The following is an 18,840-nucleotide window of genomic DNA, read 5'->3' on the forward strand; positions in this document are numbered from 1 at the left end:
GGGTCAATGTTTTGCAGCCCCATTATGAACCTTGGGTGGCTCTGTAAATTAAGCACAGTAATTACTCATGTTAATTACACAAAGATGGTGGTCACATTGATCTACAAATACGTTTTGCATAATGTAAATGGTATGATGAGTAAACACTGGGTTGCACTTGAGTATTTAAATGGCCGCCCCGCACTGATCAGATGAAAGCGGTAGAAAGGGAGCACTTCTCTGGGCTCTGAGGGGTTTCTCATCATTTATTTATTTTTACAGAGTAGTGCTGAAACCATTAGTTAATCAATTAATCAATTAACAGAAAAAAAACAATTTTGATAACTTATTAACCATTTATCATTCCAGCTTCTCAAATGTGAGGATTCGTCACATTTTGCAGTTTACAGTATTTCACTGTAAATGGAATACTTTAAGATTTTGAATTGTAGGTCAAACAAAACAAGCAGTTTAAAGACATCGTGCTGGGCTCTGGGAATTTGTGGTGGGCATTTCCTACTATTTTCTGGCTTAATAGACTAAATGATTGGACAATTAAATGAAAGAAATAATCTGGAGGTAGCTGCAACTAGCGATTAAGCTCCAGATTTAGAAATTGGCAAAGGGCATTGTCTGGTCATCGCATACCCTGAGGGCTTCAGTGCATACAAGAGAGCAAATGTGAATTTACATAAATAATCTGAGAGCATTTCTCTAAATCTAAACCTAATGAGCAGGGACAGTAACCAAATCCCTGGACACCCGAGTCTTGAGAGAGAGAGAGACAGTTTTCCTCGCTCTGAGATATTCAATTCCTCCACAGGGAGCACTGTGTGTGTTTGCTCTTGATTGGAAGATTACTGTATTTGATACATAGTTTATACACAGATGCTCAAGAGGCACTTTAGGGGAGAATCACTGAGCTGCCTCTCAAGCTGAAAACAACATTGTTAGCAGCAGTCCCTCAAGTGTCTTTTAAGATAATTTATTTTGCTCTTTACATATATTTAGACAGACTGATACATCTGCACAACCCAAAGTTGTGTGTCCCCAGATGTAAAATATTAGAGAGACCTAACTCTTTGGGGATGCGTTGCCTCCAGAGGCAGATTTAGAAAGCCTAGACCATGTTGAATACTATATTAGAGGTTTAATTAGAGGCCCTTCGTGGTGTAAGTGGCAGCAAAATTAGAAAATGGAAAATCAGATACAACCAGGCAATTTTCACTGTCGGTGGTTATCAGTTGACAGAACAATTAATCAGCACAAGCGCGTTGTGGAAGGAAATCCTCATCAGGAAGTCATCAGCCGCCATCAGCACTTCCACGCCAATGCATGAAACAAAACACAGGTATAAACAGGTTTGTTTAGTCTCTGCATCTTCAGTCTCTACATTTCTAGCAATTTGAAATGCATTTGGTGCCATCTGGAGGCAGAGATTCAGACTCCACAGGCCAACAGTGATGTCTTTTGAAATGTCTTTTGGAAATAATCCTCATAATCTTATTAGTGCCACTTCACTGCTGAATGATATGAGTGCAGCTATAAGCACAAAAAGGGATGCATGCTAAATGTATGGTAAAACCCATATGCTATTAAATGCTGTTATATTTGAGAATATATTGGTCTACAAGAGTACATTTCTTCCCTTATCCTCACCTCAAGCATAAACATAACACCATTCCTTTAAGCAAGACAAGGTTGGCAATAAATAAATAACATAACATATTTTAGTTAGGACACCTTCGCCAAATCCCTTCTGGAGATATTACGCATTTTAACCGCTAGGGGTCAGCACTCACTTGAGACTGACTGTGCTCGCGCTCCATTGACTTCTCTTTCTTACTGTTGTTGTGCATAGGTTCATGTTGCGTTCAGGTACTTCTTGTAAACTTGTTCTTTCTATAAAGTTTTAAAAATACGGGTTTTTGTGGGCTTTCCATCATATTTCGAATACTTTCGGTCTGGATTGTCTATAATTGAAAACAATATAGACGATACGATAAAAGTCAAATCACCATACATACTTTTCATCACAGATTTTTTAACCTTTAAGGAGTTAAGTTCCTAGATTACCGATGAACCCCGAAGGCAGCGCTTGTTGTAGCTCACACGCTATCTTGCCATCGCATTGCATGTAGCTAGCTGGATGCTAGCATTTACACAACATGGGAAAGTAAAGAAACAGCGTGCTGGATACAAGCATAGACTGGTCCGCTGTAATGAGGACGGAACTATAGTTTAATTATTCGTGCCGTTATTTGTTTACGATAAGCTGCCAAAATGGTGAAGGAGCAGTTTAGAGAGACGGATGTGGCCAAGAAAATGTGAGTATAGGAACACTGCTAGCTAACTTTAACTAGTTAGCTCGCCCGGTTAGCCAGTGTCAGTCAGGCTGCAAAATGTGGCTAATATTGACGACTTTCTTTCTGCACGTTCACAATAAAGAGGATACAGTGCCCCCATCAAACGCCCCCGACTGATTCAGAGATACTGACTTTAGAGTTAACGTCAGCTATGATGTGGGGTAGAACGTAGAGTCAATGTGTATATATATATATATATATATATATATTTTTTATTGGTTCTTGTTTACTTCAGAAACGTGTCACTGCACACTTTTTTTTTTTTTTGCTTTACTCTTTGTATTTGTTTACAGAAGCCACATCTGCTTTGGGATGAAATCTGCTGAACAGATGCGTCAGCAGGCCCACATCCAGGTGGTCAGCAAGAATCTGTACAGCCAAGACACCAAACGCACTCCACTAGCCTATGGAGTGTTGGACCACCGCATGGTATGACATGCACACACACACACACTTGTTTTACTCTTGGCAAAAAACCCAACATGCAACAATGATGTTGTCACCCATTAATGCAGCTGTGGTCCCTCCTCATACTGCAGGCTCATGCCTCTGTTCTCGTGTTTCCTGCAGGGCACCAGTGAGAAAGACAGACCGTGTTTGACATGTGGGAAGAATCTGGCAGATTGCTTGGGACATTATGGCTACTTGGATCTGGAGCTGCCATGTTTCCATGTTGGCTATTTTAAAGCCACCATAGGAATCTTACAGGCAAGTTTACAGTCTATTGTAATATCGTGGTTATCCTACAGTGCGTTAGTCATTTGGGGGACTAACACACTGTGGAAGACAATATAAGATGGTTGGCGTAAATTAATAGGGAGACCAAGATTCAGTCGGAAGGCCCAAAAGTTGAATTGAACAAAATATCTCCATCTGTAATGCAGCGAGCAGAAATATATATTTCCTGTAGGTGTCACTAGAGCATCAAAATTAGAACAGGTAGAATATATTGTTTTTGACAATTATGTGTATGCATCACCAGTAGGATCATGTTTATCCGGCTGTTATTATAGTTTTATCCAACTTTTGTATAATGTATGTAAAGTTATTGCTGTTTTCCTTTGAAAATTATAGTCAAATTGATATTTTATATCATTAAACAATGCAACCGTATTTATTTATTCATGAATAATAATTTAAGCATTTCTGTGAGAGACTGTTTCCCAGCCCGCGTTGTGATGTGGGTATTTTCTTCATGTCTCCAGATGATTTGTAAGACATGCTCAAGCATAATGCTGACGAAAGAAGAGAAACTGCAGTTCATGGATTTATTGAAAAGGCCCAACCTGGCCTATCTCCAGAAGCGAGGGTTGAAGAAGAAGATCTCTGATAAGTGTCGCAAAAGGACAATCTGCCTGAGTTGTTCAGCTTTCAATGGTGAAAAGAGAGATTTTTGATATTTACTTTTCAACACCACCTTTTTGTGCGTTCCATCTTGGTGTAATAAGTGGACAAACTTGAGTCATGCGTCTCTCTTTTTTCTCTCTTCAGGACCAGTGAAGAAGTGTGGCCTGCTGAAGATCATCCATGAGAAGTATAAAACGACCAAGAAGGTGGTGGATGCTTTTGTGTCAGAGTTTCTGCAGTCCTTTGATACTGCGATAGAGCACAACAAAGTGGTGGAACCTTTGCTGACCAAAGCACAGGTGAACTTTTTTACACTTTTTCACACTGACTGTGTGCAGTTGGTGTCGTTAAGTGTTGCCACGCTGTGGTACGGCAAGTGATGAGCATGCTTAAGACAAAAAGGTACATCAGAAGTAGGGCTAGGTATAAAACCTCAATATTATTTTGCCTACGAATGAAATGAGGGTTGTAAGTTGACTTTGAATGGTTGGTCAGATTCTTAGTTTTATTCTATTCTATTATTGAGAAGTTTGGCATATTTTATCAAATGAAAAAAAAAAGGGTTTTATAGAAGATCATTATATATATATTCCTCAAACTAGGGCATAAGGAAATAAGTATTATTGAAGTATCTTATCTTCAAGCAAGACTTATAAACTTGTATTTTGTCTTAAATTCTTATTTCCTCTCCAGGAAAACCTGAACCCTCTGGTGGTGCTGAACATGTTCAAGAGGATTACCCAAGAAGACATTCCCTTGCTGCTGATGAACCCCGAGGCAGGGAAACCCGCGGACCTCATTCTCACCCGCCTCCTGGTGCCTCCGCTCTGCATACGACCCTCTGTGGTCAGCGACCTGAAGTCGGGCACCAACGAGGATGACCTCACCATGAAGCTCACGGAGATAATCTTCCTCAACGATGTCATCAAAAAGGTTGGTATCTGTCACTGAGGGTGCCTACTTACCTTTTATCCTTGTCTTGAATGCAGCTAATTTAATTTGAATTTCATGGAGATGGCCCACATTAACAAACTCTATTTGTTTTTCTGTTTTTTTTAATTAATTTTTTTATCATTTAGCATCGTATGACAGGGGCGAAGACCCAGATGATCATGGAGGACTGGGACTTCCTCCAGCTGCAGTGTGCTCTTTACATCAACAGCGAGCTTTCTGGCATCCCCCTCAACATGGCACCTAAGAAATGGACGAGAGGCTTTGTGCAGAGACTCAAGGGGAAGCAAGGTATACTGCATAATACAACCTGTGACATCTGGACACATTGTACAACTGTGTTCAGTAAATGCCAATAGCAAGTACACGAAAGAGAAAATGAGCATGAAGTAAGTACCTGCCGAACTGACTTTCTTCTAAAGCCGGTTTCATACACATGTACAATAGGGAGGGTTGTTTTTATGTTGTCTCAAATGTTAGTGTGAGTTCTGACATAAATCGATTTAACCCCCTAAGACACATTTTGAAGTAATTTGTCACTTGGCAGGTATTCATTTTCTACTCAACTTGTACAATTCAGTGAAGAGAACTGAAAAGAAGTACACATTTTGAATTACAGAATGACTGATTTAGTTACTGTAAAAATTCAGGTCGATTCAGAGGAAACCTCTCGGGAAAAAGAGTGGACTTCTCTGGCAGAACTGTGATTTCCCCCGACCCAAACCTGAGGATCGACGAGGTGGCCGTCCCCGTGCATGTGGCCAAAATCCTGACGTACCCAGAGAAGGTAAGCCTCACTATACTGAACTACCACGTTCATGAGAGAAACTACAGCTATCTAAATGTGACACTGTGTTATAGGTGAACAAAGCCAATCTGGAGCTATTGAGGAAACTGGTCCGCAACGGTCCTGAGGTTCATCCCGGAGCCAACTTCATCCAGAATCGTCACACGCAGATGAAAAGGTCAGGCTCGCTGCTTCTTATGCAAAAATATAAAAACCAGTAATTCCTTTCCGTGGTTCACCACCAAAAGTGTATATCTTTTCATTCGGTCAGGTTTCTGAAATATGGAAACCGTGAGAAGATTGCTCAAGAGCTGAGGTTTGGTGATACGGTGGAAAGGCACCTGATAGACGGAGACATCGTCCTCTTCAATCGACAGCCCTCCCTGCACAAACTCAGCATCATGGCCCACATCGTAAGCTTAGTTTAAGACTACTTTTACTTACTAACTTACTGATCTTTATGTATTTGTGTTTCAACTTTTCATTTTTTAAAGTAAAAAATTGTAAGTGAAGCATCAATCAGGGGGGTTAAGTTAGGCTGTTAAACTTCTCCCCTTCTGCCAAATCTAGCTTTTCTTTTGTTGGTTCACAGCTCTTAATGTACCCTTCACAGTTTGCCTTCAAAAGACATGTTCAGGCTCAGTGCAGTGCTCAAAAGCCGCTGATTCTACTTGTTGAATAGGAAAGATGTGAAGTGAGTTTTTTTTTACAGGCGCTGGAATAAACCGGAGGAACCAAAAGTAGAATCTGTATGCACTTATTATGCTCTTATAATAACTTTAAATATCTACTGAACACAACACTGTTGTACACCGATCAGGCATAGACGCTTGACAGATATTTGTGACAGATTGGAACAAAATGGATCATTATTTATCTGCACCTTATAAACCAAACTAAATGAGTTAATGTTCCAAAGTCTGAATGCACCGTTGTGAGCATAACAGTTCCCAAGTTCAACATAGTTTTGATTCAGTGATTGTTCTCACCATCATCAATCAGACACGGGTTCAAGTAGGTTTTCACATGATTTTAATTCATATTTTGGATTCCTTATTAATACAATAACCATAGTAAGAGAAATGCAAAAATCAAGTTCTGCAAAAGTGCAATGAAAATATGTGACATACATGTGTTTTAAAAATGAAAAGAGCTGTACAGTGTTAAACGGTTCTATTGGTCCTCAAATTCACAGGCCAAAGTCAAACCTCACAGGACGTTTCGGTTCAACGAATGTGTGTGCACCCCATACAATGCCGACTTTGACGGCGATGAAATGAACCTTCATCTACCTCAGACTGAAGAAGCCAAAGCTGAGGCCCTCGTCCTCATGGGGGTATACATCGTCACAACACACACACACACACACACACACTTTTCAGTGTGTGACGTTCAGCATTGAAAAGATATCTCTGGTAACTGTGATGTTTGTAGGAAATTGACTGCACTTTGACACAAATTATCTTTTCTTCCAGACAAAGGCGAATTTTGTCACTCCAAGAAATGGCGAACCTCTGATTGCTGCCATTCAGGACTTTCTGACAGGTCAGTGCAGTGACGCGTGGCAGTCAGTCACAGTGGTCTGTTTTTATATGATGGGAGGCTTCTGGTGCTTTGACTTACAGGCGGATATTCTAAAATATAGTGTTTTCTTCAGTAAGGAGAGTAATAGGACTCATCACTAGTAGCATACTTTTTGATACTTTTTATGCAGAATTAAGTGCGTTTGCCAGTGAAAATAAATAAATAATTTGGGGGGGATTGCATCATTATTACCTTTCCCCCCCTTTGATGTGTTTGCATGCCTGATGTAACTTTCTGGCTTATTTCTACCTCCTAGGGGCTTACCTCTTGACTCTGAAGGACACCTTCTTTGAAAGATCAAAAGCATGTCAGATAATCGCTTCAATCCTTGTGGACCAAGATGAAAAAATCAAGATCTCTCTCCCCCGCCCGGCTATCATGAAGGTACTGTGCACTCTGGTGAGCTTTTTACATAACTCTCTGTTTGTGGTCTGGCACTAATATTTTGCTGTGTGTGTGTGTCCATCAGCCCATGGCTCTGTGGACGGGCAAACAGATCTTCAGCCTCATTCTGAAGCCAAGCAAGGATTGTCTAGTCAAGGCGAACCTGCGGACCAGGGGCAAACAGTACTGTGGCAAGGGAGAGGATCTCTGTACCAACGACTCATGTGAGTTTCTTAAATACAAACGTCCACTAAACACACCAAATGAAAAGGTTTTATTTGGCAAGTTATGAAATGTATTATGTCCTTTATTTAACCATTTAGAGAGAGAGAACATAACAGCAAGTTGTGTTCTATCCTGTGACCTAATGATATAAATTCTCTCATTTTCCTGTCCCGTTTCCAGTCGTGGTGATCCACAACAGTGAGCTGATGTGTGGTTCTTTGGACAAGGGTACCTTGGGGTCCGGCTCCAAGAACAACATCTTCTACATCCTGCTGAGAGACTGGGGACAGCTGGAGGCGGCTAACGCCATGTCTCGCCTGGCTAGACTCGCTCCAGTGTATCTATGTAGGCGGGATCCTCAGGGACATTACATTTCTTACCATGTTCTGCAAACTGAGATATCCGTCAATGTTATCACCTGTCAATCACAAATAAATAATAATAACAGAATAGGTGACTCTTAAACAGTTCTGCAAACTGGATAATCTATAGAGACGCTGATTGCAATTTCAGTTGATTTTTTATTTTATTTAAATTTTTTCAACCCCCAACTTTTAGCCAACCGTGGCTTTTCTATTGGCATTGGTGACGTGACACCTGGCCATGGTCTGCTGACGGCCAAACAGCAACTACTGGATGACGGTTACCAGAAATGTGACGAATACATCAAAGCTCTACACACGGGCAAGTTGCAGCAGCAGCCGGGATGCACAGCAGAGGAGACTCTGGAGGTAGGCGTGCATGCATATTCATATACGGGGGGGGGGGGGGGTAAACATCCTCGCTGCTGCATGCCGTTTAATCAGCCATGTGCACGCCACGTACTATTTAAGGTCTTTCATCTAATACCTTTATTAGCAACTGACACCTTCCCTCCCCATGGCACTGACTGGATATTCACACCTAGGGTGACTCGTCAGTGGCGTGAATGGCTTCCTGTTGCAGAAGAACCAGTAATTGATCTTGAAAGTGAATTAGAGACGCGTTGAAGTTTTGTGATGTTGGTACAAGGCTTGATCTCAGAAGTATGTAGACTAATGTTAGATTAATCTAATTCAATTATATAAACCACCATTGCTGTGGTATCACGTCGCAAACAAACCTGCACGACAATGCTGCAATATAGCTAAGAGATTTCACTTTTGCCTGGTACCTGTTGAAATAAAGGTTTGTTGATTTAAAAAAAAACAAAAAAAACAACCTTAAAACAAAGTTTTGATATTATGCAAAGTCTTTTAAACTGCAATTGCAGGACGGCCCTGCTCTCCACTTAGCACTTAGTGAAATCTATAATCACAGACAACCTCCATCCCTTAGAGGAGCAGTTGCTCACCAAAACACCGACGCTTTCTCAAGAAAAGAAAATCGTAGGATATTGAAAAGACTCAAACTGCATTCAGACTCCCTCAAGCACCACTTTGTGTTTGTAGAATACGTCTTCTCGCATGGTTAATAACGTGTTTTTTTTTGCCTGTTTGTCAGCCGCCGAGGTTGTTTTATTCAGAATGTCTTTCTTAACAGGCTCTCATCTTGAAAGAGCTGTCTGTCATCAGAGATCGAGCCGGTAGTGCCTGCCTCAGGGAGCTCGATAAGAGCAACAGCCCTCTCGTCATGGCTCTGTGCGGCTCCAAAGGTAAACTCGCTTGAAAGGAAACTTGAATAATAATTTTAGTTTGGCTATGTATATTTTTGATTCTAATATTCTTTTGTGAATGCTGAGGCAATGGATGAAACTGGAGCATCAAAGGATGTCATTTTTCGCTGATTATCATTTTATCCTGTAAAGACTTTGTTTACTCTGACTGTGTGTGTGTGTGTGGTTCTACGGGAGTGTAACGGCTGTAGCCGCTGAAGTTTCAGTAAAGTGAACTAACGGTAACCTCCAAATACAAGCAGGAAGTAGATGACTACTTTTACTCGTTTATTCTTGTCACAAGATGACTGTGGACTCCATGCATGATACAAAGTACCGAGTTGCAATGAACTTGGAGGGAATCAAGCTCTCTGAAACTGAATGAATTGGAATCTATGCGTGTGTTCTGATTTCATTTCTTGTTTGCGTACTGTATCTAATATTTCCTCTCAATATCCATACAGGGTCTTTCATCAATATCTCCCAGATGATTGCCTGTGTGGGCCAGCAGGCCATAAGTGGCTCTCGAGTACCGGATGGGTTTGAGAATCGCTCCCTGCCTCACTTTGAAAAGCATTCAAAAGTAAGATTCAACTCATGTATTTGTTATTGTGCTATCTTTTTCCTTTTCAAGGGATCATACTTGTTGTAATCGGAATTTGTTTGTTGGGAGATCCAATGATAGATTATAGTTATTCTGAGCTTTTGCAAATGGCTACGGCACATTACGTCTTCAAATATGTCTTCTCTTTCCTGACCTTAGTTCTGGTGTGTGATTGTAACCATGATGTGCGGTGTCTCACAGTGCGGGGGGTCGCACACACTACACACACAACAGACTTGTGTGACTTACTCATAATAATTAATGTTGCTGCATAATGAATAATACATTTTTTTCCCGTGTTGTTCCTTATTGTTATGATGTCGTCTATTTTGTTTTTATTGTAATTACTTCTATTGTTTCTGTTCGTACCGTGTGAAGTGTCTTTGAGTACCTTTTTTAAAGCGCCATACAAATAAAATGTATTATTAATGTGAGATATATATATATATATATATATATATATATATATATATATATATATATATATATATATATATATATATATATATATATCCGTCATGTTCTCTCTACAGCTGCCTGCTGCCAAAGGCTTTGTGGCCGACAGCTTCTACTCCGGCCTGACACCCACTGAGTTCTTCTTCCACACCATGGCTGGCAGGGAGGGTCTGGTGGACACTGCTGTGAAAACTGCAGAGACCGGATACATGCAGGTAATGGCTGAAGACCTTTCCCCAGGGTTCACTCCTGTTGCCATGCTGACATCACATCTCTGAATGAAAGTATGTGCCTGTCTGCAGTGTCCTTCATACTTGAAGATTTTACGAGTAGTAGTAACTATTCTGCTGCACAATCTTATAATACTGTGTTTTAATGCAATTCATCACTTCTACCAACTTCTTATATTTCTTTGTTAGACAAAAAAACAAATCCTAAATTGATAAATGTTTGCATTTTTACTGAAATGACAAATAGATTATCAATAATGGATCATTTTTTGTCATACAGTTACAGTAGATGTACGTCTCTTAAGTAACAATAGAGCACTTAATTAGGTTGCATCTCTGATGTATTTTCACATATATGCCTGAACCCAAAGTATACTTTCGGGTCCGTGCAGATGCTTTCTTTCATGCGTCTGTCACACATGCCTCACTGTGCTATTTTCTTGTGTTCCTGCTTGTGCTTGCTTGGACAGAGGCGTCTGGTTAAGTCCCTGGAAGATCTGTGCTCACAGTACGACCTGACAGTACGCAGCTCCACCGGCGACATCATCCAGTTTATTTACGGCGGCGATGGTCTGGATCCAGCTGCCATGGAGGGAAAGGACGAGCCGCTGGAGTTTAAGAGGGTCCTAGACAACATCCGGGTGAGAGGAGAGTTCTTGGACCTGCTGTGCTCGGTGTTTTCTTTCTTCTTGCCTGCTGTCTTTCTTAAACACATCCGCACAGATGCATCCCTGCGCACACACCTACGCATATACAAACGTGTGCACACCAATAGCATAGTTAATTATCTCACATAACCCACCTTGTTAGTGCAGTCCCATTCCACTCTAATCATTCTATTATTTTGGCTTCGTTCGGTCCGTATCGCAACTTTCATGGACTATTTTAAGCTCTGGGAGGGAAAATAAACCGCATTCTCTTGCTGTGAGAAGCCAACTGCCCGCTTTAGAAGCAGCTCATTAGCAGAGAAGCGGTGAAATTACAGCAAATAGATGTTCTCAGCAATCGTTTAGCATTTCCAGGAAACTGAGTTATTTGATCAATAGTTTATAATAGATGTTTTAGTCAACTGGAGATTTGCCTCCAGGACTTGTCTCATGTTTACTCTCTATTGGGCATCGTCGACATCCTTATTTGCGTTGTTGCCTTTAACGGAGACGTAGTTAACGGTTGACAACAAAAGAAAGTTATTGATGTTTTCTGGGGCTGTTTAAGTTGTTTGTTTATACCGGTAATATTAACAGTTCAAAAAACACAGAAAGCTGTTTTTTTTTTAATCAACAAAACCTCCTCAGATTGTACGTATTTGTCTTTTTTACAACTGTTATCGAGACTAGATGCTGTAGTTCCCAGGTGTTTCCGTGTGTTCTTGCTATTACGGTGTGATTAGAAGTCTGCAATCAGTCTAAAATGCCACTTGTGTTTACCGCAGTGACTGGTGATTGAGTGTTCGCTCACAAGACAAGATTGATCCCAGAGAATGTGAGCTCTGCAGGAAAACAATCTGCTGCATGTTGTTGTTTTATCGGGAAAGCTATTTTTATTTATATGGTACATTTCAAACCGAGCGGCAATGCAAGGTGTTTTACAAATGACATATAAGACGATAAAAGAAAAAACAAAGTAAAAGAGGAACTCTTAATAATTATTATGCGTGTTTGCTTCGGTCTGTCTGCTTTATCGGTTTATAGTAAGCAGTTACATCCGTCTATCAAGAGCTTAGAGGACATGTGATGGTACAAGCTATTCTAGTGGTTTTATTTGTTTAAAAAAAAGCACAAGAGATCAGATAGGAATATAATGACATAACTATTTCTGTTCCAGTCAATAGGTGATTTTCTACAAGTATTAAGGTGAGTAGTTTCAGAAAGTGTTGTCTCCGCATTGCCTCCTTTTGATCCTCTCCGTTCCCCGCAGGCGATCTATGTGTGCACACACGAGCCTGCGCTCAGTCAGAACGAGCTGGTCCTCACCGCTGATGTCATCACGAAGAGAGCTGACTTCTTGTGCTGCAAAGGCGGCTTCTTGGAGGTATTCAATCAAAGTTATGTTTGTTTCTCTGATACGTTTGTTTTTATTATAAGTTCTCCACAACTTCTTCTTGCCGTCTTGCAATGGAAATACAAGGGAGCAGAATGCAAAAGACTCTCTTAAGAGCTCAAAACGTCTGCTATCAAGTATCTATCAATGTTAAACAGTCCCTGAAATGTTTCTTTAAGGCATCACTTCAGGTAAGTTCACTAGTTGATGAGAGATTGATGTATCTTTGGTATCTTGCAAAGTTAAGACATCCAAACATCTATTTCTGGATTTGCACCAAAAATGTGCCTAAAAATAGTTTCCAGCTTTTTTGACCCGCTTTGTTAAGGCCTTCTGAGTAAACTGCTGACAAATATATCGTTTTTAAAAAAGGCTCAGTATTTTCATATATTTCTCTCCTACTGACTGACACTCCTGTTTGAGTAAAGTTTGCTAAAAACGATCAAACTTTAGTCAAACAAGGAGTGCCAGTCTTTTTTTCAGTGCACTACTGAGTATTTACACGGGGATTGAATCAAAATAAACTACAGTGCCCTTGTTCACCATAATAAAAGAACACGTGACAGTACAAAGGTGTAGCTCACTGGTGTGTTTTTAATAGTTTTGGGGCAGAGATGAATAAGTTGTAACAGGCTTTTTGACAATAATTAAACATTTCCTGTTGATACAGTTTATTTTTTCATTAAAGCAAAAAAACATGCATGAAAAATCAAAGTTGTGGCAAAACACCCACATGTCCACTTGTATTACAGAATACATCTTAAATTATTTTTGTACAAGGTTAGGAAACAACCAAAACTTAAGGTTGTAAGGTGAACTCGTGAACACTATTTGTAAAGAATCTTTTCTTTCTTTTCTTGACTGATGTTGCATTATTAGTCTGGGAAACGGTGCCGACAGAAAGTCCTTGCACCTCCTGTGGTTGTTATGCAACGCCTCCACACTCATAAGTACAAAAGAAAGCATTACTTTATATCCTTTGGCTTTTGACAGTATGCTGTAATAAGGCATAACATGGCAGAAAAATAGTTGTCTTGGATATAATATATAATAGATTAAACAATCCAAATAGATGGAGTCAAAAGCCTGCAGTTACCTGCTGGCAATAATTCATGTGAACCTTTCCCCCCCTTTTGTGAAGGAGTTAACTGCCACAGGCTCAGAGAAGTACCTGGAGGTACAGTGACCGAGCATGCTGGATTGCGGTTTAACTGATTCGAGAATGTTGTGACAAGGAGAGCTTGAACAGATTGATAATGTATTTAATAACCACATTGTTGCTAAGAGATTGCTCAATGTGATTTACTGAGAGTTTGCATTGGTCGTGCCTTTACTGTAACATCTAACAACTGCATGACGGTGTGTCGTGTCAAACAGCATACAGTTCGGTCACACTTCAGTATTTGTTCCCCCGAAAGACGCTCGTGAGGCTTTTTGCTCGACCTGTGAAATTGTTGATTTATTTCCCCTCGACTGTAGGAGATAAAGAAATTTGTCAAGAGTATCTCAGAAAGGATCAAGAAGACCAGAGACAAGTACGGAATCAACGACAACGGCACCAGCGAGGTAGGCGCCACACAGCGCGTGGATTAATGTGCTGTGCTCCGCTATTTCAGAAACTTAATTGCTCATCACTACTTTTGCGTTGCAGCCGAAAGTTCTCTATCAGCTGGACCGCATAACCCCCACCCAGCTGGAGAAGTTCCTTGAAACCTGCAGAGACAAGTACATGAGGTACGAGACGCCTGGTTTTATTCTAGTCTGTGTTTGATACTCATTTACAGCAGATTGATTTTATGTCGCCACACATCCAAAAGTTTTGTTTTATGCTGCAAGAAGACACTGAACTGCAGATAACTGTAAACAACATACTCTTGGGACAACAACATGTTGCCTCTGGTAACAGACAGAAACAAATGAGCTGCTGAATATGTGCCCGAGTTCCTCTAAGTTAGTAGAAACCATCCTAAAGGTCGGGTTAGGCTGGAAAATGACTAGTTCTAATGAAGTGTTGTCAAACCACATCAGAGGGCAACTATCAAACAGTGTGACAAGAAACAATACGCTTTAAATATGAGGATAACGGCAGGCTTTTCCAGTCGGTTCCTTCTGGAAACAATAAAGGTTAAGAGTTAAAACCCTGCTTGCTTTCTCACCTCTGCACACATAGCCAGCAGCTGCATGAAGTGGGGCAAGAATGTCAGATTGTCAGTTTCGCAAAGTGACAGTTGAGAAATGTCACTCAAATCCACAAATGTCAAATTGATGGTGGCAACAAAGTAAAAGACTGAATCCCCTAATTATCCGGGCTGTACCAAATTTCATGGCAATCCATCGAGTAGTTGTTGAGAGACTGACAGCCTGCCAATCCCCAGATTCAATTAAAATATTAAATAATAAATAATAAACTGTCTGCGTTGGTTATGCTTCCAGCAGAGGAGTAGTAGATTCATCTAGTGATTGGCTTTTATCCCCCACATGCACACTCCCCTGTGCAGTCATCTGAGGGCTGTTGGGATGATGATGACGTTCGTAGAATAATTGCCAACTTTCTCTTAGCTTTCATTAAACTGACAGTTGAGTTTACTTTACTCGCACAGAGCCCAGATGGAGCCCGGCTCAGCAGTAGGGGCCCTGTGTGCCCAGAGCATCGGAGAGCCCGGCACTCAGATGACCCTGAAAACCTTCCACTTCGCTGGTGTGGCGTCCATGAACATCACTCTGGGGGTGCCTCGCATCAAAGAGATCATCAATGCCTCCAAGAACATAAGGTATGACATTTAATTAGGTTTCGTTATGGTCCTTTTAAGCAGGAAAATGGAAGCAATTACCGTGTTTGACATTTAGAGAATTTTGTAGCTACTTTTAATGAAGCATCCGTGGTTTAGACACTGAATTAAGGCATTTAGCAGAATGAGCTCTGCTGGGCCACATACATTGTCTCTTTGTCACATCCCTGACTTGTTTTGAATAATCCATTGAGAGTCCTCTACTCACCACTCAGCACCCCTATAATCACGGCTCATTTGGACGTGGAAGAAGACGCCGACTTCGCCAGGCTGGTGAAGGGAAGGATCGAGAAAACTCTTCTCGGAGAGGTATTTCCACCGGCAGCATATTTTACACGCATCTTTCTCCCTTTTTGTCATTAGATTGAAGGTATTGATTTAAGGGACACCAGTAGTTTCAACAGAGTCAGTCAGAATATGAACCAGTGCAGTGATGAAGCCAACGTCTCTCTCGCTTCTCCACAGATCTCTGAGTACATAGAGGAGGTTTTTCTACCAGACGATTGCTTCATCCTGGTGAAGTTGTCACTGGAGAGAATACGGCTGCTGCGACTGGAGGTACCACGGTTTCTTATTGTTACTGTCACAATGTTGGAATATTTCAAATGCATCCCCACTTACTTTCATACATATACGTTGATTAAAGAGGAATTTGTGTCGTGTGTTGAGTAATAACTGTGGTAGCTGTGCCTCTGATTTTAGTTTTTGTCTTTCAGGTAAACGCAGAAACGGTGCGTTACTCTATCTGCATGTCTAAACTACGAGTGAAACCAGGCGACATCGCTGTGCACGGCGAGGCGGTGGTGTGCGTGTCTCCACGAGAGAACAACAAAAGCTCCATGTACTACGTGCTGCAGTCATTGAAACAGGAACTTCCTAAGGTGATCATTTGGTGGTCTGTGAATTGTTAATTAGAGTAATTGCTGATTGCGGCCTGGAGAACTGTTTGTTTCTAAAGCACTGATCAGTAAGAAGGAAGACTATGAACCTGTTTAATTCATGTGGTACTTAAAAAGTAAATGTGTGCATTGTTTTCCTTCTTTTTAACTGTTCCAATTTCTCCCGTGGATAGGTGGTGGTTCAAGGAATACCGGAGGTTTCCCGAGCCGTCATTCACATTGACGAACAGAGCACCAAGACCATGTACAAACTGCTGGTGGAGGGGGACAACCTGAGGGCTGTCATGGCAACTCACGGAGTGAACGGAAGCAGGACCACTTCAAACAACACATACGAGGTAATCCATAAAGGGAGAGTCAAACCCAGTGGGTTGGATTAGAGCCCTGCGTGCGTCCTTTATCTGGTTCCTCGTCTGCCTCCTTCTTATCCGTCGCCGAGACTGAACCTGTAACCATGAACCGACCTGCTCTTTACAAACAATACATTGAGGTCAGCTCAATTTGAGTGAGGTTGAGGTGAAGCAGGAGCTTACTTTTTGTTGTTTAACACCTATCTCTACTGAGATATGATATGATACCGTGTGTGTATGTTAAGGTCCATGTGAATGCAGAAGAATGTTTGATAAAAACCTTATTTTAAATGCTACCACTCCAAGTATCCACATCTCTACTATAAATGATTCCAAATCCATCTTTATAGTAGAATATACTTCTTACCTGGGCTGAAAATTTTGATTTATATGTTGACTGCAGGTAGCAGCTTAATGTTTTACAAGCTTGTGCCCTTTTCTAGGTTGAGAAGACTTTGGGTATCGAGGGGGCTAGATCCACCATCATCAATGAGATTCAGTACACCATGGTGAACCATGGAATGAGCATTGACCGGCGTCACGTCATGCTTCTAGCAGATCTCATGTCCTACAAGGTATGACCGGTCTAAATCTTGATATTTCTTCAGTGTGTGTCTGTGTGTGTGTGTGTGGTTAGAGCTGATTTCACCTGTCTGCATACTTGTCTTCTGGCTACAAAGGGGGAGATACTGGGAATTACCAGGTTCGGTTTAGCCAAAATGAAGGAGAGTGTCCTCATGCTGGCCTCCTTCGAGAAAACAGCCGATCATCTCTTCGACGCCGCCTACTTTGGACAAAAGGACTCAGTCTGTGGTAAACTGATGCTTCATCTCTGCAGTGAAATTGAACGTAACCCTTTTGTCTTAACTGGGCCTTAACATTTCCTGTGTTCCTGGTCCAGGTGTGTCTGAGTGCATCATTATGGGGATTCCAATGAATATCGGAACGGGACTGTTTAAACTACTACACAAGGCCGAGAAGGATCCCTCTCCAGTCAGAAGACCTCTCCTCTTCGACAGTGCAGACTTCCATATACCTCTGATCACATAGCGGCAAGAAAAGAAGCAGAAGAAGTTGATTTTTTCTTCTTCCTGAGAGCCTGCTGTCTACAGACCTCTTGTGCCTGCCAAAGTGTCAAATGATTTCCCTTGTTGGGATCAAAAACAAAATATAGTTTTGAGGGGCGGGATGTCGCTGCTGATGCCACGGACTGTGAGGACACTGCATTCGTTTTACAAAGCAAGTCTGTTAGCATTGGGAAGTAGTGGAATTATTATTATTATTATTTCAGTTAACTGTGAGGCGATTACAGAAAACTTCAGATGCTTTGGTGTTCTTTTTACTTGTTTGATCAACCGTGTGTTTCCTCTGTTATTAAGATGTTACAGAATCTTATACTCCCTCAATGTGATGGCACTGAACAAGTGTGCAGCGGACGTAAAGATTACCTCTTAATCATGAAGCAGCCTTGATCTCTTCTGGTTTGGCGCTTGGTTTTGCATTATACTAGAACTGCTTGTTTTTAGCTTTGCAGCTTCGAGACTTTTCATTCACACTGCAAAACCAACTTCAGGTTGTCTTTTCTAAAAAAAAAACTGTTTTCATACAAGAATCGGATCAGCGGGGGTTCATTGGGTCAGACATTTGGCTTCCTGTTCAAAGCCTATTCATGTAATAATGTATATAATGTAATAAAATATATGACCCAGGAAAACATGGCAAAGTGTTTGTGTACATACTCTTTTTCGACATACATTACAATTAGTTTTTCGACATATATTATGATTCTTTTGGACATACTATTACTTTTTTCGACATTTTACTATGACTTTTGTCAACATACTACACTGGGACATTTCTACTACTTTTTGGATGTACTATACCCGATTGTATTTCCATATCCTATACTGTGACATTTGTATGAACTGAAATACTCCCACTTGTCCCTCAAGTCATTAGCTCACCTGGTAGAGCGAGCGTTCAATGAACAGGTTGGTTTGAGCCTTCGATTGTGACTTTAAACACTTGCTCTACCAGGTGAGCTAATGACTTGAGTGACTAGAGGGAGTATTTCAAGTGCCTCTATACAGTATTACTATTATGGTATGACTTTATATACGATGCTATGACTGTACTATGACTTAGTATAGCATGTCGAAAAAAGTCTTAATTGAAAAGTTAAGCATTAGGTTCAGCCCCATTCATATCATTTTCAA

General features: G+C 40.9%; 1 protein-coding gene across 1 annotated transcript; it reads left to right on the top strand.

Moving 5' to 3' along the window:
• The first annotated feature begins 2,113 nt into the window (after positions 1–2,113).
• Positions 2,114–18,347, top strand: polr3a (polymerase (RNA) III (DNA directed) polypeptide A). The gene is made up of 31 exons (XM_076093879.1): positions 2,114–2,306; positions 2,639–2,774; positions 2,916–3,053; positions 3,551–3,722; positions 3,837–3,991; positions 4,386–4,625; positions 4,772–4,934; positions 5,294–5,430; positions 5,505–5,608; positions 5,702–5,843; positions 6,626–6,766; positions 6,906–6,975; positions 7,271–7,398; positions 7,484–7,622; positions 7,804–7,968; positions 8,182–8,354; positions 9,145–9,256; positions 9,721–9,839; positions 10,394–10,531; positions 11,017–11,187; positions 12,464–12,577; positions 14,066–14,152; positions 14,238–14,320; positions 15,187–15,357; positions 15,591–15,684; positions 15,841–15,933; positions 16,092–16,256; positions 16,448–16,612; positions 17,068–17,199; positions 17,305–17,437; positions 17,526–18,347. The coding sequence occupies exons 1-31, from the start codon at positions 2,263–2,265 to the stop codon at positions 17,672–17,674; spliced, it is 4,173 nt and encodes a 1,390-aa protein (XP_075949994.1). The 5' UTR covers positions 2,114–2,262; the 3' UTR covers positions 17,675–18,347.
• The last annotated feature ends 493 nt before the right edge of the window (positions 18,348–18,840 follow it).

This window comes from Anarhichas minor, unplaced genomic scaffold (assembly GCF_050575085.1).
Source record: "Anarhichas minor isolate MPS153535 unplaced genomic scaffold, ASM5057508v1 ptg000017l, whole genome shotgun sequence".
Classification (NCBI taxonomy): Eukaryota; Metazoa; Chordata; class Actinopteri; order Perciformes; family Anarhichadidae; genus Anarhichas; species Anarhichas minor.